The sequence below is a fragment of the Mesocricetus auratus genome, unplaced genomic scaffold, assembly GCF_017639785.1.
Source record: "Mesocricetus auratus isolate SY011 unplaced genomic scaffold, BCM_Maur_2.0 Super-Scaffold_4256, whole genome shotgun sequence".
Lineage (NCBI taxonomy): Eukaryota > Metazoa > Chordata > Mammalia > Rodentia > Cricetidae > Mesocricetus > Mesocricetus auratus.
Window position 1 is genome coordinate 19,569,156 of NW_024429182.1, and position 27,609 is coordinate 19,596,764.

General features: G+C 45.7%; 2 protein-coding genes across 3 annotated transcripts; one reads left to right on the forward strand and one right to left on the reverse strand.

The window, feature by feature from the left end:
* Nucleotides 1-50: 50 nt before the first annotated feature.
* On the forward strand, nt 51-9,001 carry Exosc1 (exosome component 1). 2 transcript variants are annotated; one of them, XM_040744451.1, is made up of 8 exons: nt 52-200; nt 288-403; nt 2,352-2,426; nt 3,660-3,748; nt 5,293-5,326; nt 7,378-7,428; nt 7,806-7,890; nt 8,452-9,001. In XM_040744451.1, the coding sequence occupies exons 1-8, from the start codon at nt 170-172 to the stop codon at nt 8,556-8,558; spliced, it is 588 nt and encodes a 195-aa protein (XP_040600385.1). In that variant the 5' UTR covers nt 52-169; the 3' UTR covers nt 8,559-9,001. The 2 variants fall into 2 exon arrangements, with proteins under 2 accessions (XP_040600387.1, XP_040600385.1); XM_040744453.1 differs by lacking the exons at nt 7,378-7,428; nt 7,806-7,890 and having other exon boundaries at nt 51-200.
* A 4,267-nt stretch (nt 9,002-13,268) lies between these two features.
* Nucleotides 13,269-19,734, reverse strand: Pgam1 (phosphoglycerate mutase 1). Its single transcript, XM_040744463.1, has 4 exons — nt 19,520-19,734; nt 16,006-16,280; nt 15,092-15,272; nt 13,269-14,311 (listed from the first exon to the last, which is right to left on the reverse strand). The coding sequence occupies exons 1-4, from the start codon at nt 19,656-19,658 to the stop codon at nt 14,142-14,144; spliced, it is 765 nt and encodes a 254-aa protein (XP_040600397.1). The 5' UTR covers nt 19,659-19,734; the 3' UTR covers nt 13,269-14,141.
* Between the last annotated feature and the right edge of the window lie 7,875 nt (nt 19,735-27,609).

Here is a 27,609-nt window from a genome sequence, read left to right on the forward strand (position 1 = left end):
CGAGCCCGGAGAACTGTCCCGGAGCATCCTGGGAAATGGAGTCAGGCCTGGCTTTCACCTCGCGCGGTCAAAGGCGCCAATTGCTGCACGTGTTGCTGCGCGGCCGCTCCTCTAGCTGACCAATAAACTCGCGGCTTCGTTTTCATCCGGGTTTTGGACAGGAGCAAGCATGGCACCACCTGTGAGATACTGCATCCCGGGTAAGCGATCCGTCTCCGCGCGCAGTGCCATGCTGCGTGACTACCAGCTTCTGGGTGCCCGTGGCTGATGCGGCATTTCTTCTGCAGGCGAACGTCTGTGTAACTTGGAGGAAGGCAGCCCCGGTAGCGGCACCTACACCCGGCACGGCTACATCTTTTCGTCGCTGGCGGGCTGCCTGACGAAGACCAGCGAGAATGGCGCGGTAAAGGAAGCGGCTACCCAGAGCGCGTTCTCTTTCAGGCAGCCACTGGGTTCTGGTCCTTGGCACAGGCACGGCGGACGCGTTTCTGGTGCCTCAGCAGCAGAACGATTTGATCTCTCGATTTCTCCCGGCTGGGATCCCAACGCTGTGCGGAAGCACAGCCGCCCCACACCCGTTATGCTAATCTGACTTGGTTGTGGATGCGCTCGCTGAAGGACTTGGGGTGGGGGGAGCAGGTGCGAATTAGGAGTAGCCCAGTCAGCCGAGAGCTTCTTCCGGTCGTGCGTCTCGACTATCCCTACACCTTGAAGTGACTCTACTGTCCCCATCTCAGTGACATCAGTGTAATACTGGCGATTCTCGGTGTCCTAATGCTCTTAGCTCTCTCCTGCCTGGAAGCCTATGCTCGTGCTCCTGCTCAACCCCCGTAGCTATAGCCTCAGTAGTTGGTAGTCGGGAGTTTTTGCCAGAGAAGCCACCGATTGAAAAAAACGGGGTTTTGGTGGGAGTAGGATTGTTATGCGCAAGAATCTTCCTCCAGAGGACTTATTTAAATATGTTACTCTTGTTTACATTTACCTCAGTAGATTCTTGCCCATTTAGACTTTTAAATGTAGCCATGCATGGTGACTGTATTCCCGACTGCAGATAAAGAAGGGATTGATAACTGTAAGATGATAGAAGATTAAGAATTAAACCTTAGGATGCCTGCCCAGAATGCTAAGCTTGAGACCACAGATCCGATTTCCAGCACTGCTTGAGAAAATTAGAATCTAAACTCTTTAGGGACTGGCTAACCCTTTGGGTTCATGCTTATTTGTAAAAACAGGTTCCAGTCAGTTGGTTTTGGAAATAAACTTCATCTGTCTGTTTATTCGCTGCACAGATTTCTAGTGAGCACTTTCATGTGTCCCGCACGGTGCTGCTTTTATTGGCTACTGGGGATGTAGTCACGCACAAACTTAGCTTTTGCTGCGGAGGAGTCAGACACAAATCAGAAACAAGTGCTCAGATGTGTGTTGCTTGGAAATAGGATGTCTTCAAAAGAATTGCACAGCGCAGTCAGGACATGTAGCAGGCTTTGTGTCCGCTATTCTAGATAGTGAAAATAGTACTTCAGCGGAATCATCTGAAGGATGAGAGAGGAACAGTTCCGACATAAAGAATGGGTTAAGCAAACAATTCAGAATGACAAGAAATTAGTAAGGCAGAGAAACGGCACAGAGCAAGAGAGAGACTGGTTTTCTTGTTCAAAGATTCAGTTATGCCCTGTGCAAGAGAAAATCAAACTGTCCCTTTAGATGGAATAAACAAGAATTACTGTTCTATAGCATCTAATTGTAACTCCTGTCTTGTGCACTAAAAAAAAAAATTAGCAGAATATCTTTGGAGGAGTCAAGATAGCCATAATTATAAGCAATATGATGGTATACCAAGAAATACCAAGAACATCTTCAAAAATTTAGAACTAATCAAATGTTCATATTAAATATGGCAGTCTCTTACACTTTTTGTTTTATTTCCTAAAATCACTAATGTCCTCTTCTATAGGCTACAAATGTATCTATAGTCTACCTGCCCTTGTGAATGCACTATTCTTCTTTTTTTTTTTTTTTTTTTGGTTTTTTTGAGACAGAGTTTCTCTGTATTGTTTTGGAGGCTGTCCTGGAACTCACTCTGTAGACCAGGCTGGCCTCGAACTCACAGAGATCCACCTGCCTCTGCCTCCCGAGTGCTGGGATTAAAGGCGTGCACCACCAATGCCCGGCTTCTTTTTTTTTTTTTTAATTTAAATTTAAATTAGAAACAAGGTTGCTTCACAAGTCAGTTCCAGGTCCCTCTCTGGTGAATGCACTATTCTAAGACAATGCTGTGTTATTATTAAATTACTGTTGTCATCTGTACCCAACACTTAACCAGTACATCATCTTTTTTATTTTCTTCATAGCTTCCTGTAGTATCTGTGATGAGAGAAACAGAGTCCCAGTTACTTCCAGATGTAGGAGCTGTTGTCACCTGTAAGGTAAATTGATCCCAATCTTTGTGCTTAGACCAAAATTCTACAACTGCTGTGTTCTACTATTTAATACAGTAGTGAAGAGCTGTATGAGGCTGTTTAAGATTATAAGTGTTAAAAGTTCATTCTCAGTGATAGGCATGATGGCTCACAACTTTAAGAGGCAGAGGCAGGTGGATATTTGAAGCCAGCCTGATCTACATATTGAGTTCCAGGATAGCCAGGGCTACAAAGAGAAACCCTCCAGAATTAAAAAAAGAAAGAAAGAAAGAAAGAAAAATTTGCCAGGCGTTGGTGGCGCATGCCTTTAATCCCAGCACTTGGGAGGCAGAGGCAGGTGGATCTCTGTGAGTTCGAGGCCAGCCTGGTCTACAGAGCAAGTTCCAGGACAGCCTCCAAAGCCAAAGAGAAACCCTGTCTCGAAAAAAACAAAAAAAAGAAAAGAAAAATTCATTTTCAGCCAGATATGATTATTCATATCTATAATCTCAGTATTTGGGACACTCAGCAGGAGAATTGAACCAGACTAGAATGGTCTGCAGAGTGAGACCCTGTGCCCTAGCCTCCAACCCCAACACTAGCCACATTTTAAATACTCAGTAGCAAACTCTGGTTAGTAACTGCCATATTGGTTGGCACATGACTTTTGGGGTATATGGAGAAGTGATGGAACCCAGGACCTTAAATATGTTAGGCTCTTTTCCTAAAGTACATACTCAATTCAAGGAAATGGGTTTTTTTATTTGTTTGGTTTTGGGGGGAAGGGTACCTTTTTGGTTTTGTGGGTTTGTTTTTTTTTCCGTTTTATGTGTATAGATATTTTGTCTGTATCATATGCGTGCTTGATGCCCCAGAGGTGAGAAAGGGGTGTTGCACCCCCTAGGAGTTACAGATGATCATAAGCTGTCATGTGGGTGTTAGGAATTGAATCCATGTCCTCTAGAAAAACAGCCAGTGCTCTTAACTGCTGAGCCATCTGTCCAGTCCCAGGAAATGACATTTCTGTCATCACAGAAAGTTTTTACTGGCAGGGCATAAGAGTACATACCTCTAATGTTGCTTGAGAAGCCGAGGGTCCCAAAGCAAAGCTGGGTACATGGTGATACTCTGTCCCAAAGAAGGGGTGGAGGGAAGTCAGATTTGGTGGCACAGGCCTCTAATGCCTGCACACAAGAGACTGTAGTTCTTTGAATGACCAGCTACTGGTCCTCTGATGCTGATCCTGTCTCTATTCCCTAGGTATCTAGCATCAACTCACGTTTTGCCAAAGTCCACATCTTGTATGTGGGGTCCACACCACTGAAAAACGCTTTTCGAGGAACAATCCGGTAAGAAGGGTGGTTGTGTTACCTTTACACTGCACCAGGGAGTGAGGCAGGGATAGTGGGCAGGACTGGAATTTGTGGAGCAATTACAGTTCCTTTTCCTGCTTTGTGTTTGCTTTTAGTACATCCAGAGAAAATGTTATATGAGCTACAAGAAATGATAATAAAAGAGGATTTTTAAATAAAGCAGGGGTGGGGGCAGCTGGTGATGTATCTCCGTTGATGGAGAAAGCCCTAGATTAGATCTTCAAGAATAACATAATTCAGATGTGGTGGCACTTGCATGTAATCACACCACTCAGAGATCAAGGCAAGAGGATGAGAAGTTGGAGATAATTGTTGGCAATACAGCAAGTTCAAGGCCAGCCTGGGATGCATGAAGTCCTGTCTCAAAAAGAGCTGAAGAAAGCTGTGCACTAGCGGTGTCAGGATGAGCCAAACCAAAGTAGAAGCCCCTTGGGAAGTGCTTGTGTCCTTTTTTCTTACTGTTTGGGTCAATGTGTGTGTGTGCTGACCCACGTGCTGCGGCATACATGTAAAGGTCAGAACAACTTTGTGATGTCAGTTCTCCTTCCACCTTAAAGTGTGTTCCAGAAACTTAGCTGGTCATCAGACTTAGACATCAAGCATCTTTAGCCCCTGAGCCATCTTGTCCACCCACCTTTTTATTTGTTTTGTTTTTTGAGACAGGGTTTCTCTGTATAGTTTTACAGTCTATCCTGGAACTCACTCTGTAGACAGACTGGCCTTGAACTCACAGAGATCCGCCTGCCTCCCAAATGCTGGGACTAAAGGCGTGTGCTGCCACCGCCCGGCTTTGTTTTTATTTTAATATTTAGTCCTGGCTAGCTTTGAACTCAAAAATTTGCCTGCCTCTGCTTCCTGTGTGCTAGAATTAAAGACATGCACTATGATGGAATTCTTATTCTTTATTATTGATTGAAACCAAAGGTTGTAAGAAAATTTTGTGGAGGGGCTGGAGAGATAGCTCAGCAGTTAAGAGTACATGTTGCTCTTGTAGATGACCCAGGTTCAGTTCCCAGCACCTGCATGGTAACTCCAAACAGGCATGCATGTGGTGCACATATATGCCCGCAGGCAAAAAACATCCATACATAAAACGTAAACTAAATCTAAAAACAAATATAGAAAAAGTTTGTGGGTGAAATGGTAGACTGTTGTATGGCTTCTTTGAAAAGAAATTATTATGTGATTATTGTAGGATAGGCGATTTTTTTGTTGTTGTTATTGTTTTTGACAGAAGGCCTATAGTCAGCCTGTGCTTACATTCCATATGTAGCCATGAATGAGTTTTGAATTTCTGATATGCTTTTCCACTGTCAAGAGTTATCAATACTATTATTCTGTATTGTCCAAGAAAGGGTAAATGTTTTACTATACATGCTAAAGATGACCTTCTGTCCTGTTGGCATTTGGGGACCCAGTATGATCTATTCTGTCTGCTATTATTCTTTCCTAGGAATCAATGGGTAATTTTTTTCCACAGATAACTAATCTTCCTTTTTTTTTTTCCTTTTTTAATATAGCAAGGAAGATATCCGAGCAACTGAAAAAGACAAGGTTGATGATTGGTGGTTTGGGTGCTTGTTTTTTGTGGGGTTTTCTTCTGTTTTTGTTTTCCTATGACTTTAAGAATTTTGCTTTAGCTAGGCGATGGTGGTACAGTCCTTTAATCCCAGCACTTGGGAGGTAGAGAGGCGAATCTCTGTGAGTTCAAGGCCAGCATGTTCTACAAAGTGAGTTTCAGGACAGGCAAGGCTGTTACACAGATAAACCCTGTCTCCAAAAACAAAAAGAATTTTCCTTTGAAATTATTATTCCCCTGAACTGGGTAAATGACTTGGGCATTTAAGAGCACCAAATTCTGTTCTAGCACTCATAAAGTGGCTCACACCCCTCCCCCCTGTGATTCCAGGTTTAGGGGATCTGATATCCTATTCTGTCCTGCACTAATATACCTGTATACGTGTAGTACACATACATCATTCATACATACACTCAGGCACTGTACATTCATTTATGATAAATAAATCTGAGAGAGAGAGGAGATACATAAATGATAGATAGATAATAGTCAGGAGTGGTGGTGCATGATGTCCCCTTTAACTCCAGCACTCAGGAGGCAGAGACAGGCAGACCTTTGCGTTTGAGGCCAACCTAGTCTTCAAAATTAGTTCCAGCCCAGCCAGAACTAGAGTGAGACCCTGTCTCAGAACAAACAAGGAAGGAACTATTATCCCAGGGAGTTTCAGAAATCCATAAGAAGGTAGAATCTAAAGAAGTTTAATACATTTCTTGCTGCAACAATGAAATTCAGATCACTGTCCCTTTCTTCCCATGCAAGATTTTTTTTCATTCAGTTGACCGAAATGTTTAGGCTGTTATTATCACTAAAATTATTAGCCAGCCATAGTGGCACATGTCTTTAGTTTCAGCACTGAGGATACAGAGTCAAGTATAGATGAAACTCTGTGTTTCAAGTATGTAATAAGTTCTGGGGCTAACTGAGGCTACATAGAAAGATCCTGTCCAAAAAATGGTAAATAAATAAAAGGTATTATTAGGCTAGGTCAATGATCAAGTGTCTGCTGGGTGAACATAAGGACCTGAGTTGAGATCCCTAGCCACTATGTAGAAAGTTGGGCACAGATAACCCAAGTGCTCAGGTGGAGGATATGGGACAGGAAGCTCCCTGCAGCTTAGGTTCATTGCAGTAGGAGGCCCTGTCTGAAAAGATAAGGTCAAATCCAGCATGCCATTAATCCTAGCTCCTGAGAGGCAGAGGGAGGCAGATCTCTGTGAGTTCAGGATCAATGTGGTCTACATAGAAAGTTCAGAACGCCAGGCAGTGGTGGTACACGCCTTTAATCCCAGCACTCGGGAGGCAGAGGCAAGAGGATCTCTGTGAGTTTGAGGCCAGCCTGGTCTACAGAGCGAGTTCCAGGACAGTCTCCAAAATAATAGAGAAACCCTGTCTCAAAAAACCAAAAATAGGCCGGGCGTTGGTGGCGCACGCCTTTAATCCCAGCACTCGGAAGGCAGAGGCAAACAGATCTCTTGAGTTCGAGACCAAGCCTGGTCTACCGAGCGAGTTCCAGGACAGGCTCCAAAACAATACAGAGAAACCCTGTCTCGAAAAACCAAAAAAAAAAAAAAACAAAAATAAAAGTTCGGGACAGTCAGTACTATAGAAAGAGACCATGTCAAAAAATAAAATAAAGTGGGGAGCCACCAAGGAAGACAACCAGGTGTCAGCTCTGCCCTCAACACAAATGCGCATCCATGGGCATGTGAATATTTGCTCCACACATACAAACTTCATTCTTGCCATATTGCCCAGGCTGGCCTTCGAAGTTGGATATTTATTCTTTACTCTTCAGATACTCCTCTGTCTTCCCAGCCCAATTATTCTACCTTTGTGTAAGTCAAGATTCCTGATCAAGTTTCTAAATTCAAATATTGCATTTATACGATGATACTGATATAATATACATTTGAATTGATGATGTCACCACTCTGCTGGGATTAGAAAGTAGCCTGACTCTACTGGGTGGCTGGTAAATTTCCTGTAGACCTAATTCATACCTTTTATTCCTGCTTGTGTCTTACAGGTTGAAATATACAAGAGTTTCCGCCCAGGTGACATAGTTTTGGCCAAAGTTGTATCCTTTATTCCATAAGAGTTATGGTTCTTTGTTCAAAAGAAGAAATGGAACCCAGCACAGTGACACATTATGTAATCTTAGCACTTGGGAGGTGAAGGCAGGGGGATCAGTTCAAGGCCAGCCTGGGATACATACGACCTCATATCAAAAAGAAAACAAAAGGCAGTAGTAGCTCACGCCTTTAATCCCAGCACTAGGGTGGCAGAGGCAGGCCCGTTTGTGAGTTCGAGAACAGCCTGGTCTACAGAGCGAGTTCCAGGACAGCCAGGCTACATGGAGAAGCCCTGTTGTGAAAAACAAACAAAAGGAAATGAAGGGATGGCCTGCAGCCCCACCTAAAGCCTCATCTTCCTTCACTGGCGCTGTGTGACTAGATCTCCCTGGGCGACGCACAGTCCAATTACCTGCTGACCACTGCTGAAAATGAGTTAGGGGTAGTGGTGGCCCACAGTGAGTCAGGTGAGTTGGTCTTGCTCCCACGTCCATGTCTTTGGTAACCATGGTTGTTTAGGAAACAATAGGAGTACATATACATGTGATACGGAAAACAGTATTTTGATCATTTACAGGTAACACATACCATGGTGGGCCCCATAGAATTGTAACACCTAGTGCTAAAGATGGAGCTCAGTGGGAGAGTACTTCCTTAGCATTCATGCAGCCCTGGGTCCAGTCCCCTTCTCCCCTCCCCCAAGAGTTCACAAGATAATGCCAGCTAGGGGTGTACCTGGGTATGTGTGAGTACACACTGATGTTTGCCCAATGTTAGAATCTTGTTTCTCAGAGCATGTCTCCATTGCTGAACAGCACAGAGCTCAGATGATTCCCCTAAATGTCAGAGGATAGGATTCTTTCTTTTTCCTTAAATGAAACTTTTCCCTTAAAGCTGGGGCTGAAACCCATGATCTTTATAAGCAAGCATTGTGCAGCTGAACCACATCTTCGTGTCTAGCTGAAAAGAGCCTCAGCAGAATGTGTGGAGTCCCACCTCCAACTCTACCTTTTCTCTTTTTCCTTCAGGGGTCCAGATGGTTCCCATCAGCTGGTGTGAGATGCAGTGCCCTAAGACCCACACTAAAGAATTCCGGAAAGTGGCCAGAGTGCAGCCTGAGTTCTTACAAACCTAAGCACACTTTACCCCAAAAACAGTCAACTAGTTCCAAGAGTACGAGTATGGAAAGAACATCAAGATGCCATGGTCTTTATTAAGGTACCTCTAGTCAGCTAGCAGTTACCTCTTGAAAAATCTGCCAGAAATACATTTGTGTGATAATGAGCACCCAAGGGACATGCAGCTCAGACAGGAAGATTGTTAGTTCCCAAGTTTGAGCCCAGCCTAGGCTACATAGTAAGACTCTTTCAATATAAATATAAAATATAAAAAAGAAAATGTACTCTATTTGAAACATTATTCTTGGGAAACTGATTTTTTATGCTCTTAACTGGTGAATCTCTTTTAAAGGCATTTAGCAAACAGCCATGTAATATTGGAAATAGCTTATGCCTTCTTTATAAATATGTATATATGTATTTTGCTATGACTGGGAAAAAACATACTTTTCATTTGTTACTGGTATAGTTTTCTTATTTCTGTGTGTGTCTATGTGTCTGTGTGTGTGTTTTATGAGACCAGGCCCATTTTTCATGTGGATGCTTGGGGTTTTAACTCAGGTGTTCCTGGTTCGGTAGCAATTGTACTTACCTGCTAAGCTATCTCCATAGCCCCTGCTCTCTTTATTTAAAAGGTAACTTGCAGTGAACATTCTCATTTTGTGTGTGTGTGTGTGTGTGAGAGAGAGAGAGAGACAGAGAGAGAGAGACAGAGAGAGAGAGAGACAGAGAGAGAGACAGAGAGAGAGTTCTGCCTTAGCTAATCTTAGTTTTTGTTTTTTGATTAGATGGCCATTAACTTTTTTTTCTAATTACATTATATGTGCAAAGTATGTGCCATAGCACATATGGCATGTGTTTGAAGGTTGAGGGACAACCTTGTAGAATGTTCTTTCCTTCCACCTTTCTTTGGAAGGATCAAACTCAGGTCACCAGGCTTGGCTTGCACAGCAAACACCTCTCCCTGCCAAGCCATCTCCCTGGCTCCCACCTTGTTTGGGGATCAGTCTTTGTTTCTGCTACATGTGTGCTCTAAGCTAGCCCATGAGCTTCAAGGTATCTCACTGTAACTGGCATTACAGATGTGTGCTGCTGCATTCAGCTATTTACATGGTTCCAAGGATCAAACTCAAGTCAGGCTGGTGTGGCAAATCCCTTTACACACTGAGCCATCTATCCAGTCCATTTTTGTTTCCTTCGTTTTTTTGTTTTTCAAGACAGTTTCTCTATGTAACAGCTCAGGCTGTTCTGGAACCCACTTTGTAGGCAAGACTGGCCTCAGACAGATCTCTCTCCTCTGCCTCCTGAGTGCTGGGATTAGAGTTGTGTGCAACCACTGTCAGGACATTTTTTTGTTTCCTTCTTTAAAGAAAATTAATATTGCTCTATTTTGTATATATGCATGTGGATGTCAGAGGTCAATTTGGTAGTGGCCGGTTCTCTGCTGCTACCTGCAGGTCCCAGTCACCAAACTTGGGCTGTCAGGTTTGAAGAGCCTTTTACCTGCTGAGCAATCTCACCAGCCCATTTTTGTTTACTTAATTGAAATTTTCATTATGCCTAATGTGACACACTTGAAATTCTAACATTCAGGAGACTTGGGCAGGAGAAACACAGCTTAAGGCCAATCTAGGCTACAACAGCATAATCATCTCAAAAGTAATATTTAGTGAATTAATGATAGGGCCTGTCTCGTGGTTTCTATTGCTGTGACAAAACACCATGACCAAAAACCAAGTTGGGGAAAGAGTGGATTCAGCTTTCACTTCCACAGCACTGCCCATCGTTGAAGGAAGTCAGGACAGGAACTCAAGCTGGGCAGGACCCTGGAGGCGGGAGCTGCAGCGGAGGCCATGGACGGGTGCTGCTTACTGGCTTGCTCCTCATGGCCTGCTCAGCCTGTTTTCTTATAGAACCCAGGACCACCAGCCAGGGATGGCCTCACAAAGTGCCGGCCACTCCTCCGTGCATCACTAATTTAAAAAGTCCCTGACAGCTGGGTCTTATGAAGGCGTTTTTTTTCTCAGTTGAGGTTCCCTCCTTTCCTATTGTGTCAAGTTGGCATAGAACGAGACAGGACTGCACCATATGCCATTGTTTGTGATTTCTTTGCTGTCCTGAGGCTCAAACTCAAGCCCTCACACATGCTTAGTGTTGCTTTCCTGCTGGGCTTGACCCAACACATACAGGGCCCTAGGATTCAAGCCCAGAATTGGAAATAGAAAGATCTTTTGTACCTTTGATCTAGTTTCCCAGTGGTGACACAAAATTTTAATATATTGGGCTAGAAGCTCAGTGGTAAATAAAGAAGGAAAAAAGAAACAGCCAGTCATGGTGCTACACGGCTTTAATGTCAGTACTCAGGAGGCAGAGGCAGGCAGAGCTTACAATTGGAAACAACCTGGTCTACATAGTGAGACTGTGGGGGCGGGGTGAGAGGTAGCTCAGCACTTAAGAGCACTGCTGCTCTTGCAGAGGACCCAAGTTCAGTTCCCAGCACCCACATGGCGGCTCACAACCATCTGTGACTCTAGTTCTAGGGAATGCAAAGCCCTCTGACTGCTGTGGGGACCAGGCATGCATATGTATACATATGTACATGAGGCAAAACATCCGTACACATTAGATATTTAAAAAAAGAATCCTATGTGAGTCTGGACTGTACAAGACTTTGTCTCAAGAAAGAAAAAAGAAGGAGGGGGGGGGAAGCTGGAGAGATGGTTCAGAGGCTAAGAGCACTGGCTGCTCTTCCAGAGGTCCTGAGTTCAATTCCCAACAACCACATGGTGGCTCACAACCATCTGTAATGAGATCTGGTGCCCTCTCCTGGCTTGCAGACACACATAGAGGCAGGATGTTGGATTCATAATAAATAAATAAAAAATCTTAATTGAAAAAAAGGGAGCAGGAGTTTTAAGGTTATCCTCAACTAAAGTAAAATCAGGGCAGCCTGTCTCCAAGCATCAACACTCGGATGTTGATGCTGATAACCATCAGCGATTTTACCTCGGTGTTTCTTCATTAGAATCTCAAGGTTATTTTGAAGGAGAACATAAAATTATCTGAGCATGCTAATACGGTAGGGCATTGTATTTGTTGTGTATCTACATCTACAAAAAGACCAGGCTTAATACTAGATAAAACTTCGCTGTTGCAAGGAAAAGAAACTTACAGTCTTTGTGCATGCCTGATTCTTTCGCTGAATTGCCTCCTTGATGTACAATGTGGTTCAGAATGTGCACTGCTTTTGCTACCTGGGAGGCTAAGGCAAGGATTTTGTGAACTTAAAACACAGCAAGGACCTGTCCCTTTAAAGTTAAATTAAAATTTAAAAAATCTTCAATTTGCATAATTTTTTTTCTGATGCCACCTAGAAATGTGCTAAGAATGAAATTTCTTGGCATCCGTTTTACATTTTCCTTTATTTATGAACTTCCGTGATCCTGGAATGTCCCAGTCATTACCATATCCTACAGATGCACAAACCAAGGATTAGAATAATCAGTTTAGCCGGGCGTTGGTGGCGCACGCCTTTAATCCCAGCACTCGGGAGGCAGAGGCAGGTGGATCTCTGTGAGTTCGAGGCCAGCCTGGTCTACAGAGTGAGTTCCAGGACAGCCTCCAAAGCCACAGAGAAACCCTGTCTCGAAAAACCAAAAAAAAAAAAGAATAATCAGTTGAGGTTAGATGCTGGTGGCATAAGCCTTTAATCCCAACATTTGGGAAACAGAGGCAGGTAAGTTTGCGGCCAGCTCACTCTACAGAATGAGTTCTGGGACAGCCAAGGATACACAGAGAAACCCTGTCAGAAAAAAACAAAAGCCATCACAAAGAAAAAGCAGGCCTAGCTGTTGGTTCAGCCTTTCTGGGTTCCATCTTTAACAAGAAGTATGTGGATAAAAGGCAGAATAGAACAAAGTGGGGACTCACAGAGCACTTAGCTGCTGTGTATGAGTAGTTTCAATCCCCAACACTTTAAGGGAATAGACTAGAAAGTCCTATGTTTGCCTCAACAGTGTGACTTATCTGCAGCTGTTATCCACTGCTTCTTAAAAAGGATCTTATATATTCCATTCTTCCTAGTGCTGGGATTTAGGGTGTACAACCCTAGTGACATACTTCCTCCAAGGTAACCCTTCCCAAACAGTTCCACCAACTAGGGACTAAGTATAAAGACATGGGCCTATGGGGCCATTTTCACTCAAACTGCACATTCTCTTTATGTATGCTGAGTGTGTGCATATACTCATGGCATACCATGCATGTAGGTCATGGGACAACTTTGTGGAAGTCAGTTCTGCCTTCCTTCCATCTTTGTTTGTTCCAAGTATTGAACTCACAGGCTTTAATGGCAAGTGCTTTACCTGCCAGCTGAGTGTCTTGCCAGTCCCACTGTTTTTTGTATGTGTATGTATGTTTTCCTGTATGTGTGTGCACCAATATAGATACTGGAAGTTGAACCCAGGTCCTATGCAGGAGCAACAAATGCTCTTAACCAACTCCTCAGGTGATTTTGCTATGCTGTATAGTGAGAAGCCATACTGGAGAAGCCATACTGATTTTCTTCCCTAAAAGACTGGGTAAAAGGTTTTTATAAATGTGTATGGGTGTTCCCTGCATGTTTGTACATTGTGCCCAAGGCCTCTCAAACAGTAGCCAGTGCTTTTACCCACTAAGCCAAACCCTCCATGTCTTAGTGTGCATTTCAAACACATCAGACAGTAAAATATTGCACATCACTCCTTTATTATACTGATCTGGAAAGAGATTTAGTAGTTATGCCCAAAACGAGTTCTGAACCCACATAGTAGGGCCAAGCAGCTGGAACATGATTCAGACAGTGAAAGACAAAACCTGGACATGATCAAGGGGCACTGCACCTCTCCAAAGCAAGGCAGAGGTAGCCTAACACAGCGTGAAGCACTCCTGCCCCTTGAGGACACGGAGTTTATCCCATCTGATATGAGGAATGGCTTATTTTCTGGTGACCACATGGAACTATTTCAATCACCACTAGAAACAGCAGAGGGGCTTTTTCTGCTGATAAATACACATGTACCCTTTTTTTTTGTAAAAGTAAATGTAACAACACAGACTTGACAGGATTGATCCCAACCTTCCAGGGCCAGCAGCTCCTTTAGGATCAGATAGGAAGGTAGTATGTTTAAATCTCCATGTGAGTTACCTTCACCTTCTACTGGAATGGCTACAGCCCCCAGTTACCTAACTGGGACAAAACTTGGCTGCAGCTTCTCACTGGTTACACCACTGCATGGTTCTTCCTAAAGCTGACCCTTAGTAAACACAGGACTAAGAAAAGTAATCACTACCTCTCACCTCTCCTGGTAAGAGGCGCCGTCCCTGGATGTGGACCAAGAACCTGCACCCCAGAGGTGTTTTTCTGACTAGATTCTATGAAGGGAGTGGGTGCAGGGGATAAAATACTAAATGAAAATGGGAGCCATGGGTCCCCATCTGCAACTACAACTTAAACTTAAGATTCTAAAGATGTAGTCAGTGTGGCAGGTGTTGGGGGAGGGTGCAGGAGGCGTAAACAGGCAGGGAGGAGGGTGTTAGGGTAGGAGTCTGCCTGCTCGCCTTCACTTCTTGACCTTGCCCTGAGCAGCCACAGCTTCCATGGCTTTCCGCACGGTCTCTTCATCTCCCAGGAACTGCATGGGTTTGACAGGCTTCAAGTTCTTGTCCAACTCATAGACAATGGGAATGCCTGTTGGCAGGTTCAGCTCCATGATGGCCTCTTCTGAGAGCCCTAAAAAAGCCACCATCCATGTTCAGCCACAGACAAGAACCCACACAAACCCCTTCAGGTAACTTACAGAAAGCAATCATGTGGGAACAAGACATCTTTTCTGATCTAGTGTGTTAGTGGGTCCATCCCCCCAGGAACAGCCCCCAGTTACAACATCTCAAGCCTCCAAAGGTCATCAGAAAGAATGAGAAGTGATACAAAGATTCTAAGACAGGCCACCAACCAACTACAGAAGGTTACACTCCCAATTACTGCTACCCACAGTCTTCAGACATCCTACACTCCATTTATCTGCCAAAAAACCTGTCATTCTGGGTCCCCAGGGAGCGAACAATGGGGATTTATACTGAATCATTTTGCAGTTTCAATTAGTACTCCTAGAGCAGGTGGGCATCTTTTAGCTCACCACAGTTCTGAGTTTAGTGTCGCCTGGTAGGTACAGCAGAGTGTGAAAAGCCCACTGTCACTGTTCTACAACCACACTTTCTATGACTTGGAATCAAGGTCTCACTAGATAGCCCTGGCTGGCCTAGAAGGTAAAGTGACTGTCATGCTTCAGTTCCCTGGTACTGGGACTGGAGTATAAGGCTACATCCAGGTGGAAGACCATATTTTGAGGAAGGAAGAAACAATTTTTTCCTTAATTCTATCTGCACTGTCGTATCTTTCCCAGGGGTCTCCTTGCTACAAAGTCATTCTGATTGGTGACAGTTCTGCTTAGACACTAAGGTGGGTCACCTTCTTATCATCCTTAAGAACTCCTATAAGAAAATGCCATACCCTCCAGATGCTTGACAATGCCCCGAAGGCTGTTGCCATGGGCCGCAATCAGGACTCTTTTCCCCTCCTTGATCTGAGGGACAATTTCTTCATTCCAGAAGGGCAGAGCTCTGGCAATAGTGTCCTTGAGGCTCTCACAGGAGGGTAGCTGGTCCTCAGTAAGGTCTGCGTACCTGCGATCCTAAGCCACAAAGAGTTTTCATGTACACCCATTCTACCTATCTCAGCTCTTAAGGGATTAAGTGACGAGTGAAGGTTTCTCAAGGGTCCAGAATACAGGTAAAAACATGAGAAAAAGGATCCCCAGTCATCACCCTGCATCCCTACTCCCCAATCCAAAACACATGTAAATTAGTTAGAAGGGGAGGTTTAACAAGGTTTCCCAATTCACTTTAGTTTGCAGTTAATTTTTTTCACACAAATATAAGCACTCTTCTCAAATAAGTATCATTAACTTCCAACTAAATCTTTTTAATAGTTTTTATTTAAATTTATTTAGTTATTTATGCAGTGTTCTGTTTGCATGTATCCCTGCAGACCAGAAGAGGGCACCAGATCTCATTACAGAGGGTTATGAGCCACCATGTGGTTGCTGGGAATTGAACTCAGAACCTCTGAAGAGCAGCCAGTGCTCTTAACCGTTGAGCCATCTCTCCAGCCCCCAACTAAATCTTCTAACAAGTAAGGGTCATTACTTAGCAAAGGGGAATTATGTTATTCTATCATAAATTGTAAGATTAATGACATTAGGTAGACACAAGAGGCCCAGGGGCTGGAGGTGGCTCAGCCTGCTCTTCTAGGACTCAGGTCTGACTCTCTGACCTCCAAAGACACCAGGCATGAATGAAGTGCACACAAAATACACAGGCAAACCCCTGATGCTGCCTGAGTGACCACAGCTGGTGTGACCATACCTTACTGATGTTGCTGTAGAAGGGATGATCAGGCTCCATTGGAGGCGGTGGGACATCGTAAGATCGCCTCCAGATCTTTACCTGCGCCTCACCATGCTTAGCAGCAGTTTCTGCTTTATTGAGACCAGTCAGACCCCCATAGTGTCGCTCATTGAGGCGCCAGGTCCTGACCACTGGCAGCCACATCTGGTCAATGGCATCCAAGACTGTCCAGAGGGTCCGGATTGCTCTCTTCTGCACGGAAGTGAAGCAGATGTCAAATTCATAGCCAGCATCTAGAAATTAAGAAGTACCAAATGAGCAAGTTATGTTGGCACATGCCTTTAACTAGGGAGGCAGGACAGGTGGGTCTCTAATAATCCCTAACTATATTGTTAGTTCGAGGACTGAGCAGCTTATTCTAACACCTAGAATGTTATCCCAAAACATATCTTGAATGTTTCATTTGAGAGAAAAAAGATCATAGGCTTGGTCATCTATGTTCAATCCCCAGAACCCATATAGTAGAAGAGTGCTGACCACAAGTTGCCCTGACCTCCACACATGCACCCTGTGACATGAGCATGTGCCAACACACACAAAACAGGTGAATGACCTTTAAATTTTTAAAGGAGACAGTTGGTGGTGGCACATGCCTTTAATCCCAGTACTTGGGTGGCAGAGGCAGGTGATCTCTATGGGTTTGAAGTCAGCCTAGTCTACAGAGTTCCAGAACAGCCAGGACTACACACAGAAATCCTATCAGAAAAAAAAGAAATGAACGTAAAAACTTGAACTTTTCCTTTCCTAAGTCCTAGCTACCCTTTTAGAGGGCTCATCATTGGTCCTACAGTCCTATACCAAACTATTCTAATCTTCACTAGAATCCTACTTAAAGTTACAATCCTCTGAACCCATTTTCCCATTTTTACCACATTAGTTTACCAAAAAAAAAAAAAAAAGATAAGATAGGAGCCAGCATGGCTTATACACTCGGTAAATGGGACAGGGTGATCCTGAATACAAGGCTGGCTTGATTTGTCTTTAAAATTGTGAATTAAGGAGCTGAACCTTTCCCTTCCCTTATGCCAAAAAAAACTCCTGTTTTCTCTAGCACACAAGGTCCCTTCAAAATCAACCACAAACTTTTCTGGGCATTGCTTCATATTGAGATTAGCAACAGTAATAAACTAAATGTGAAGTAAATTTTCCTGCAAGTCACCCAACTGACAATGAGGCTACTGAGACCAACTATTGGGGGGAAGGGAAGATTAATCACCAGGAAAACCACCATCACCCAAGGAGAAAGACAGCCCTCCCCCTTAGCCTCTGGATGAGGCCCTGAAAACTGACTACCATTCACATCCCTTACCCACCCAGAAGAGGAAGGTCTCCCCGCGAAAGGCGGAGTCACTGAGATACCCATAGAACAAGCCTCATCTCCCATGATGAAAGGCTACGGGCTGTTTCACTGCAATTATTTCCTCTTGCAACAAGGGCCTCACACTTTGGATACAAATTGTCCAAGGCCAAAATGGTCCCCACCTAGCACTCTGACAAGAATGCCTCAGGACGAGAAGCATATACACTTCCTTTAGCCAAAGGATAGCCAGGGTACACTGAACATGAAGTGTGGACACCATTTTCTCCCAGCCCAAGGGTGAGAGGATAAAGTCTCACTAGCTTTCTTCTGAAATCGGATTCAAAACTATATACATCTTAAGTCTTTTGTGTTACTATATTATCCAGTCCTCTTTTTGCTTTTAGTCTTTCATTGTTTAATCATTTGTGATACCTTTGGGAGATACTAAAATTTTACATTGCTCTCTCTCTCTCCCCCTCTCTCTTATCTCTGTTTTTCAAGACAGGGTTTCTCTGAGTAGCCTTGGCTGTCTGTCCTCAAAGATCCACCTGCCTTAAAGGCATGCACCACCACCACCGGGCTTTTCTCTGTGCCGGCCTTGCTGGTCTAGATCTTCCTGTCTCCACTTCCTGGGTGATGAAAAAGTACAGCATGCAGCACATGTGCTGTCTTACCTGATTTTCTAAAACAACGCTACCAATATTTAAGAGTGAAATGGGGTCTGTTATTTTCCAGTGATTACAAGTTCAACATATAATCATCTTACCCAGAGAACAGAGGCAGTTAACTTTGTCCTGAGCTAGGCATCAGCCAACCAACTACCACAGACCTATACAGTACTTCATGCCACAGAGCTAAAGAAAATGGCTTCCTTTACCAGCACTTTCCTTTTCTAGCCTCTCCTACATAATGTGAGTGTACCGCAGGCCATCCATCTCAAAGCATCCTCGTGTCGTTGCATCAGGATTTCATGTCCTTCTTTCGAAAAGGCTGTACAAACTAGAGAGGACAGCCATGACACAAATACCAAGATCACTTCAACTAAGCATCAGCAACCCTTTTACATGGCTGCTGCTATGCCCAAGTTAGAAAGATGCAGCACAGGATCTGCCCTAACCACCGATGGGAGAAGAAGCATCTCTTCGAGCCTGGGATTTTCCTGGTAGCTGGTGGCACGATTTGCTTCCTTATTAGCATTCCAAAATCACAGAGAACAGTAGGTGGTGCGGGGCGCCAAGCCCGGATAGGCAAAGGCAAGCTTTATCTCCGGGACGAGTCCACCCTTTGCCCAGCCTCTGTCCTTGGCTACCAGCCCACCTGTTCCTCACTTGTTACTCCACCCAGAAACGGGGCAAGGACGCTGGATTAAAAGAGCTAAGTAGGTATGACCTTGGCTGAGTCTTTCCAGCCACTTTTCTAAACTATTAGCACGGGGCAGAGATAAAAGGAGGAAATATCCCCCATGGAGGGCCTCACCCTCCCAGGGGAATTGGGTGGGGAATTGGGGGTGCTGGTAGAGGGCTAAGGGAGGAGGGGTGGGAGGGGGAACTGGGATCGACAAGTGAAGCAAGCATGTCTCTAATTTAAATATACATAAAAGTAAAAATTAAAAAAGGAGGGAAATAAAATCTGCCTGCCTGTAGAAAACAGCAACTGAAATCGCCCACTCACATCTCTGGAATCGTTTTGGTCACAGTATTTATGTTATGCTGCTGAGCTCCAGAGCTCTCAGAAGCACGAGGGTTTCTAGGTGTCTCTGCGGCCATCAGGCATCCTCAGCTAACTCCCCCCACTGCCAGGACGAGCCTGTGGCCTGCTGCTTTGCCTTGACTCGCAGGCGCCTCTTAGGTAAATTTGGGTACAGCAACTGATGTCAGGGGGCATCCTCCGCCAGCCACCCAGGCCCTCGTGGTACCCTAAAGGGTCCTGGCTGCCACAGGTGGGGGTGCTCAGTCTAGAAAGGGAGATTTAAGCCTAGCGGCGTCTGAGCCCTCTTTTTGACACAACCCCACTCACTCCAACGGGGTGACCTTGACAAGCGGGCTTCCCCTCCCCAGATGCAAACTCAGGTGGAGGGCCGCCCGAGGTGCACGCCTCTCGAAGGGGCGCGGGGGCTCGGGCGGCCTGCGGGCCGGCGCGGACCCCGCACGCCACACCGCGTCCGCCTCGTACCTCGCAACGCCTGTCCGCCACGCTTCGCCTCCTCGTGGCCCGCCGGGCTCAGGTCGGCGTCGTACCAGCCGCTGAAGCGGTTCTCTAGGTTCCAGGCGCTCTCGCCGTGCCGGATCAGCACTAGCTTGTAGGCGGCCATGGCGACAGGCAGGAGGATGCGGCAGAGACTGAGGATGGCTGAGATTCCGCTCTCAGCCCGTCCCACGACCGCGCCTGCGCACTTGCGCCGCCCCGCCCCGCTCCCGCGCACTTTCTCCCCGAAATCTTTCCACTCGCTCTACAGACCTCCGCCCGTCAGGTGTGCGCATGCGCTCCAAGCAACTTCTGCGGCCCGCGAAGGGGGGGCAAGGAGTGCGCGGGGCGGCAATGCGCATGCGTTCTGTATAGCGGTCCCCGCGTGCGTCCCGCCGGTCACGGAGCGCACGTAAGCAGGGAGGGCGAGGATCCCGGCAGCGTGCTTGCCGCCCAGGGTGCCAGCCCATTAGGTGTGACCGCTTATCCTTTGAACAGCTCTTTGGCCCAGCTAGACCACAGTCCCATCCCAGGGCAGTGCGATTATTCACTCTTCCCCTTTTAACTTGTACTTCGGACATGTCGCAAAACCCTCCTCGACCTCATTTGTAAACGTGGTACCCGTCTTCCTGAAAGTGCTCTATAAACACAAATGAGTCGTTGCTATTTCTCTTCAATAGAATTGTTTTTCCAGACAGTTTCTCTGTGTAACGCTGGCTGTCCTAGAACAAGCTCTGTAGACCAAGTCAGGTTAGCCTAGAACTCAGAGATTTTGTCTGCCTCCGCCTCCCAAGTGTTGCATTAAAGGCCTGCGCCATCACTCAGGTCAGAATACTCTTTTTTTGTTTTTTGTTTTTTTGGGACAGGGTTTCTTTATGTAGTTCTGGCTGTCCTAGACTGGAAGGCTGTAGACCGGGCTGACCGAATTTACAGAGATCTACCTGCCTCTCCTTCCCAAGTGCTGGGATTAAAGGTATGTGCCACCCTTCCACTTTTTTTTTTTGTAACGTGGTTTTCCTGGTATTTTTTAAAGATTTATTTATTATGTATTCAGTGTTCTATCTGCATGTATGCCTCCATGCCAGAAGACAGCACCATGTGGTGGCTGGGAATTGAACTCAGGACTCCTAAAAGAGCAGCCAGTGCTCTTAACCGCTGAGCTGCCTCTCCAGCTCATTCTTTCACTTTTTATTGTAGCTCTCAGGCAGACTGCAGGATCTCTCAACCCCTTCTTTAAAGAACATAATAGACCTGGGTGCAGTGGTCCAGTGGCTTGGTAAGAGGATCAGGAGTTCAAGAGACCCAAAAAAGTGTGGATGAGAAACTAGAACCTGAACCCAGACTGTTCAGGGGCCTCCCCTGCGCTCTTAACTAGCACCTACATCTCTGCCACAGGGGAAAATGGAATTCAGTTTTGGAGCAAATCTTCACACAGGAGTTCACAGAACCCAGTTTCTAAGAGCAGTGTGGGCACAGCCTCCCAGGGAGCTCTCCCTCTCTTCCTTGTTGCAGTCTGTTGGGAGCCAGACCCATCCAAGGCTCTCAGAGGGCCTGGGGAAAGGACAAAGGGACCATTAGTTCTGGGGCCTTATCCAGGAGCAGACTTGTCAAGGTCCAGTCAGGCTGGAGCCTGGGCCTCCAAAGCTTTGCTTCCTGGGAACCCTGCTCTCTCCCCTGGAGTGCTCTGCTTATCAATCCTAAGGCAGCTGTGTCTGAGGTGTCCCCTGCCAACATGGCTTGACTTAGCTTTCTGCTGGCCTTGGCCCATTCCTCCCCTACAAACCGTATATAAGCTGCTGTGCCTCCTCATACACTTGCTCGGTGTGAGCCATCAGTTTACGTGAGACTTCCGGTCCCAGCTATCTCCTTTCTCTCTCATCCCTGGTCCTCCCACTCCATGCCTCACCATTCAGGACCCCATTCCTGCATCCATCCGTCTCATGCCCAGGCCTCCGTCCTTAGTGCTTTTCACACGACCTTCTGTTCCTTTGCCTTGGCCCTAATCTATGTCCCATTGGTGACCCCTACCACATTCTCCTCCTGCCTCACAAAATTCAACGTATTTACACTCTTACCTAATTATTACAGCCTTCCATTCTGCAACAAGAAGGAAGTGTAAGAGGAAGGTCCCCTTGAAACCTGATTTCAAATATGTCTGTGAGGTGGCTTGCCCTGGGCCTTAGAATGTGTCACTCCCCTTCCTCAGTTTTGAGAACTAGGACAATAATCACACTGCATAGACCACAGCCAGAAGAAGTAAATGAGATGAAAAAATGCCTTATTTAATAAGAGTTCCCATGGTCATGGTGTCTCTTCACAGTAATAGAAAATGACTAAGAACCACTTAAAAAGGAAGTCTTAAACTAAAAGAGCAGGAGATGATCTAGAAGCCAGATTCATCAGTAACAAGTCTGAGCTGTCCTTGGAGAGGTATCTGTGGTTGGGTCTTGCTGTTTCAGGCAACAGTCAAGTGCCCAGAGAGATCTGGAGGAGGAGGGAGCTGAGGCCTTTCTTGTCCTAGTGACCAGGGCTTTTGAAGACAGTGCAGCCCGAATGCAGAGTCCCTGGGCAGAGATGGTAACCCATCAGTGTGCATTACAGCGTCTTGGATCTGAGAAGTTTAAGCCTATCAAATCAGAGAGGCTGCTGCTGCTGCTTCTCTTTTGAATTTCTTGTTGTTTTGTTTGTTTGTTTGGTTGGTTGGTTGGTTGGTTGGTTGGTTGGTTGGTTAGTTTTTCAAGACAGGGTTTCTCTGTGTAGCCCTGGCTGTCCTGGAACTCCATCTGTAGACTAGGTTGATCTCAAACTCACAGAGATCTGCCTGCCTCTACCTCCCAAGCGCTTGGGCTCAAAGGCATGTGCCACCACTGACCAGCCTTTACTTTTATTTTTTAAATGTGCATGAATTTTTACCTATGTGTATCTGAACATACCATAAGCATGTATAGTGCCCTCAGAGTCCAGAAGAGGGCATTAGATACCCTAGAACTGGAGTTATAGAGGTTATAAGGGACCATGTGGGTTCTGGGGACTGAACCTGGGTCTTCTGCAAGAGCAACAAGTGCTCTTTTTTTTTTTTTTTTTTTTTTTTTTGTATTTTCGAGACAGGGTTTCTCTGTGGCTTTGGAGGCTGTCCTGGAACTCACTCGGTAGTCCAGGCTGGTCTCGAACTTACAGAGATCCGCCTGCCTCTGCCTCCGGAGTGCTGGGATTAAAGGCGTGCGCTACCAACGCCCGGCATGCAACAAGTGCTCTTAATCAGGAAAATTTCTTAAATTCTACAAAGAAAGCAAGAATAAATCCATGTATTTTCTCTTCAGTGCTTTTTTTTTTTTATCTTATCTCTAATGAACATAGGACACAAAAACATGTCACAGCTGACTGTTCTACCCTCTAAAGCCCAGGTTAGAAGTAGAAAAATTTACAGTTTTGAGACCAAAGCTGATAGATGACCACTGGTCACACCTTGGGTATGATGTGACCTTAATCCTCCTGCCCCTCCTGAGGGGTCATTTGCTCATCTCTGGCAGAGCACTGCCTCCCTCCCACCCTGAAGGCAGATTCAGAGTCACACAAGTCCATGCTATTGTGTGGACAGAAAGTGCCCTCCCCACAAGGATCTTGTCCTGGAGGGTCCATCTACAGTGGTATTAGAGGTCATTGGATATGGAGAGTTCTGCCTCCCTCAATATCTAATCCAAAAATGAATTTAAAATTTGAATAGAAAAAAAAAAGAAAAAAGTAAAACAAAGGAACCAACAAGGGGGAGATAAAAAAAAAAAAAAGAGAGAGAAACATTGAATAGACTGTTGAAGAGCTATGGAAGGTGAAACTTAGTTGGGACAAGTGAGTCACCCAGCGGGATGTGTCCTGGAAAGAAGTGCCCTGTCCCAAAGCCCATTCTTCACACTTCCGATGCTTCCTCACATAAGGTTAGTGCTTGCTGCCATGATGTGCTGTGTCAGCTTGGGTAGACACTGAATCAAACCACTCCCCAAACCCGCCCCACATTCAAGTCATTCTTAGGCAAGTCTGACTAATACAGTCCCCTTCTGGGGGATGGCCATGAAGGATCGTGCTTGTGCCCTTTGCCCTCATTCCAAAGTCTGAACTCCAGCCAGAGTTGAAATTCTGGACTCTAAGGACCAAACCTCCTCTTTTAGGGCAGGGTTTGATTCCTTCAGCTCAGGGCAACTTCCTGGGACTCTGACAATGCGCCTGTGGACTGGAAAACTCCAGCTCATAAATAGGAACTTCAGCCCTATTTCCTCTACTGTTCCAGCAGTACAATGGAGCCTCCCCCAGCCTAGCCTGCCTTCCCCGGTTGTGTTTCCCACCGAGTGTTGCCTTAACAAGTACTGAACATTCGGTGAGGGCCTGATTTAGAAGGAGTGGGGCAAAGCGAGTTATCTGAGTCGTGCAAGAAGTGGCTGCCATTCAGCCCCAGGACTCCCTGTAAAGACACCACATGTCTCTGCCTGTGCAACCATCTCTCACACCCATCACCAAATGTTCGGCTTTGTGCTGGCTGAGGAGAAAACTTCTGCCGCAGAGTGGGAGGAAGGGAATGAGCCAGACCGGTGCTCAACATCTTTGGGTTTCTAAGTGAAGGAGCTATGTTTCCCCACAAGATGAAGCTTGTGTCCCAGCCCTCAGAATGTGTCATCACTGAAGGTGCTGAGCTGACCCAACAAGAAGAAGCTTCCTGAGGACTCCCCGGGCCTCAGACCCTGGCTTTAGCCAGACATGGTAATGCAGGCCTTTAATCTTAGCATTCAGCAGGCAGAGGCAGGCAGGTCTGTGATCTATGAGTTAGAGGCCAGGCTGATATTCATAGTGAGTTCCTGGACATCCGAGACTGCATGGAGTAACCTTGTCTCAAAAATACCAAATCAGAGCCGGGTGTTGGTGGCGCACGCCTTTAATCCCAGCACTCGGGAGGCAGAGGCAGGCGGATCTCTGTGAGTTCGAGACCAGCCTGGACTACCAAGCGTTCCAGGACAGCCTCCAAAGCCACAGAGAAACCCTGTCTGGAAAAACCAAAAAAAAAAAAAAAAAAAAAAAATCAATCAATCAATCCACACAGAAAAATATATCCCTAGCTTCAGCCTGCATTGTTTTTCCAGCTTTGTGACAAGTCCTCATTGCTACCGGGCCATGAGTGAACCCACAATAACAATACAAAAAGCATGATAGTACATAAACTTTCCAGACCCTTCTATTCTCATTCACACAAAACTGCTTTCCCAGCCGATACTGATTCAATTTGGAGTACAAAACAGGCAGAGCCAGGCATGGCGGTAGACACATGTAATCGCAGCATTGATGAGGGGGAGGCAAAGGATCACAGCAAGTTCAAGGCTAGCCTGGCCTGGACAGTGAGATTCTGCCTCAAGAAACTTATGCCAGCGATATGGCTCGGTGGACACTTGCCACCAAACCTGGCCTTTTTTTTTTTTTTTTTTTTTTTTTTTTTTTTTTGGTTTTTCCAGACAGGGTTTCTCTGTGGCTTTGGAGGCTGTCCTGGAACTCGCTCTGTAGACCAGGCTGGCCTCGAACTCACAGAGATCCGCCTGCCTCTGCCTCCCGAGTGCTGGGATTAAAGGCGTGCACCACCAATGCCCAGCCAAACCTGGCCTCTTGAGTTTACTAGCCAGCTTGTTCCAGGGATGCATCTCTGCATTCTCAGTGCTGGAATTACAGGCAGGCTGCCATGCTCATAGTGCTTAAGGGCCTCTCGGGGTTCCAACTCTGGTCCTCCTGCCTTCTCTTTAACTACTCAGAAACTCTCTCAGCTCTTGCTGTAACATGCTTTTTTGTTTTTTTTTTGTTTTGTCTTGTTTTGTGGAACAAGCTGGCTAGCCAGAACAGCCATTTTTATATCAGCTCTGGGTCTGGAGGAACTCTGGCTCAGTGAATGAACATGGAGAACATCTGACATTCCCAGCATCACATCAGCCTCAAGCCTCAGCATGCATACAGATGCCCACACAAGTACCAAAAAATATTTGACACACGTTTGTGAAGTTTAGTGAATGAGTGGGAGCTAGCAATGGACTAGTCTGGAATCTCTGAGAAAAAGTTGCCCAGGGTCATAACAATGTGGTCATAACAAGGTAGTAATAACAAGGTGGTCATAGCAACTTCTTGAAACAAAGGCATGGATGCTGTTTCCAGGAACAGGCAGTACAGAAGCATTTGTAGTTACAGGTGGGGCATAGTCAATCTTTAAGAAACAGATTTAAGGGGCTGGAGAGATGACTCAGTGGTTAAGAGCACTGGCTGTACTTCCAGAGGACCTGTGTTCGGTGCCCAGCACCCACTCGGCAGCTCACAACTGTCTGTACCTCCAGTTTCAGGGGATCGGACACTTTCACACAAACTAAACATGAATGTGTACAAAATAAAAATAAATTTTAAAAAAGAAACAGATTTAATCACAAACAGGAATGAATATAGTTTTTCTTTGTTAGAAGACGGCTTTCATCTGGGCAATGGTAACACACACCTTTAATCCCAGCACTTGGGAGGCAGAGATAGGCAGATCTCTGTGAATTTGAAGCCAGCCTGGTCTACAATTCGAGTTCCAGGACAGCCAAGCATACACAGAGAAACCCTGTCTTGAAAAACAAAAACAAACAAACAAAAATTGGAGAGGTCTCTGTGAAGGCAAGGGCAACCTTGGCTGTTGGAATCTAGTCCTAGCCTATTGTTCAATCCACAGTTGCAGCCTCTCCAGCATCAGACACTGGCAGGCACCCAACCAAGAGAACTGTTATGAATCTCCAGAAAACACATTTCCAGGGGCCTGGATTTCTCACTTGGGGAAGTGAGTTTGCAAGCTCAGACACTACATCAAAGGGCTACTGGGTAGCCGCCCTCCAGAATCCTCCCCACTGCTCCAGCAGCTGGCTGGGGAATTGGAGGGCTTGACTGCTTATTCCTGCTGTGAAATATACCCCTTTCCTCAGAGACCTATAAGAAGGACCCCCACTGCCACCTTGTAGGCCTCATTTTTCTTCAATGGCACCCTCACCCTGCCACTTCCGTACTGCTGTCTGTCCATGGCATTACTTAACTCTTCTTTGTATGTGTTTCAGTTTGTTTTGTTTTTGAAGCAGTGGCTCTCTAGTCCTAGCTTCCTAGAGCTCTCTATGCAGACCAGGCTGGCCTCAAACTCACAAGGATCCACTGCTTCTGAAGTTCTGGGATTAAAGATGTTCACCGCCGTGCCTGGCATTAGTGACTCTTCTGATACATGCCCCCAACAGTTAATCTCAGTGTCTTCCTTGAACCCACATCAAGACCTTTCAGCTGGGAGGTGTGACCAGGAATGATAATCTCCACCTTCACACTCCACATCTCCCCTACAAGACAGGAGACTCGGAGCTGGGCTCCCAGGTCCCATTTCTGATTGGATAGGTTTATCTGCCTATCTCTCTGCTGGGAAACTCCCTAGGTCCAGGATGTAAGATGGACTTCCAGGATGGACCTCCTAGCTGTAGCCTGGGCTCAACCAGGACAGCCTAGAAAAGCCCCAACAAATGTCCTGCACTAAAATAAGGTGACTCCTGGAAGGGTGACTTTTAGGTAATAGAAGCCAAATGAACAGTGAGAGAAAGGACTCATGGGACTGGAGATGGGTCAGTGTTTTAAGAACTTGTACTGGCCAGGCGGTGGTGGTGCATGCCTTTAATCTCAGCATTTGGGAGGCAGAGACGGGCAGATCTCTGTGAGTTCGAGACCAGCCTGGTCTACAAGAGCTAGTTCCAGAACAGTCTCCAAAGCCACAGAGAAACCCTGTCTCAAAAACAAAACAAAACAAACAAACAAACAAAAAAGAACTTGTACTACTCTTGCAGAGGTTGGTTCCCATTGCCCATGTTGGGCAACTCAAAACCATCTGCAACGATTCCAGGACATCTGGACTCGTGTACTTAACCACTAATAAACACAAGCATATGCTAAATTAAAGCTAAAATAAATCTTTAGAAGAAGGCTTATCAGACTTGAAGCAGTGGTGGCACTTGCCTTTAATCCCAGCACTCTGGAGGCAGAGGAAAGTACATCTTGGTGAG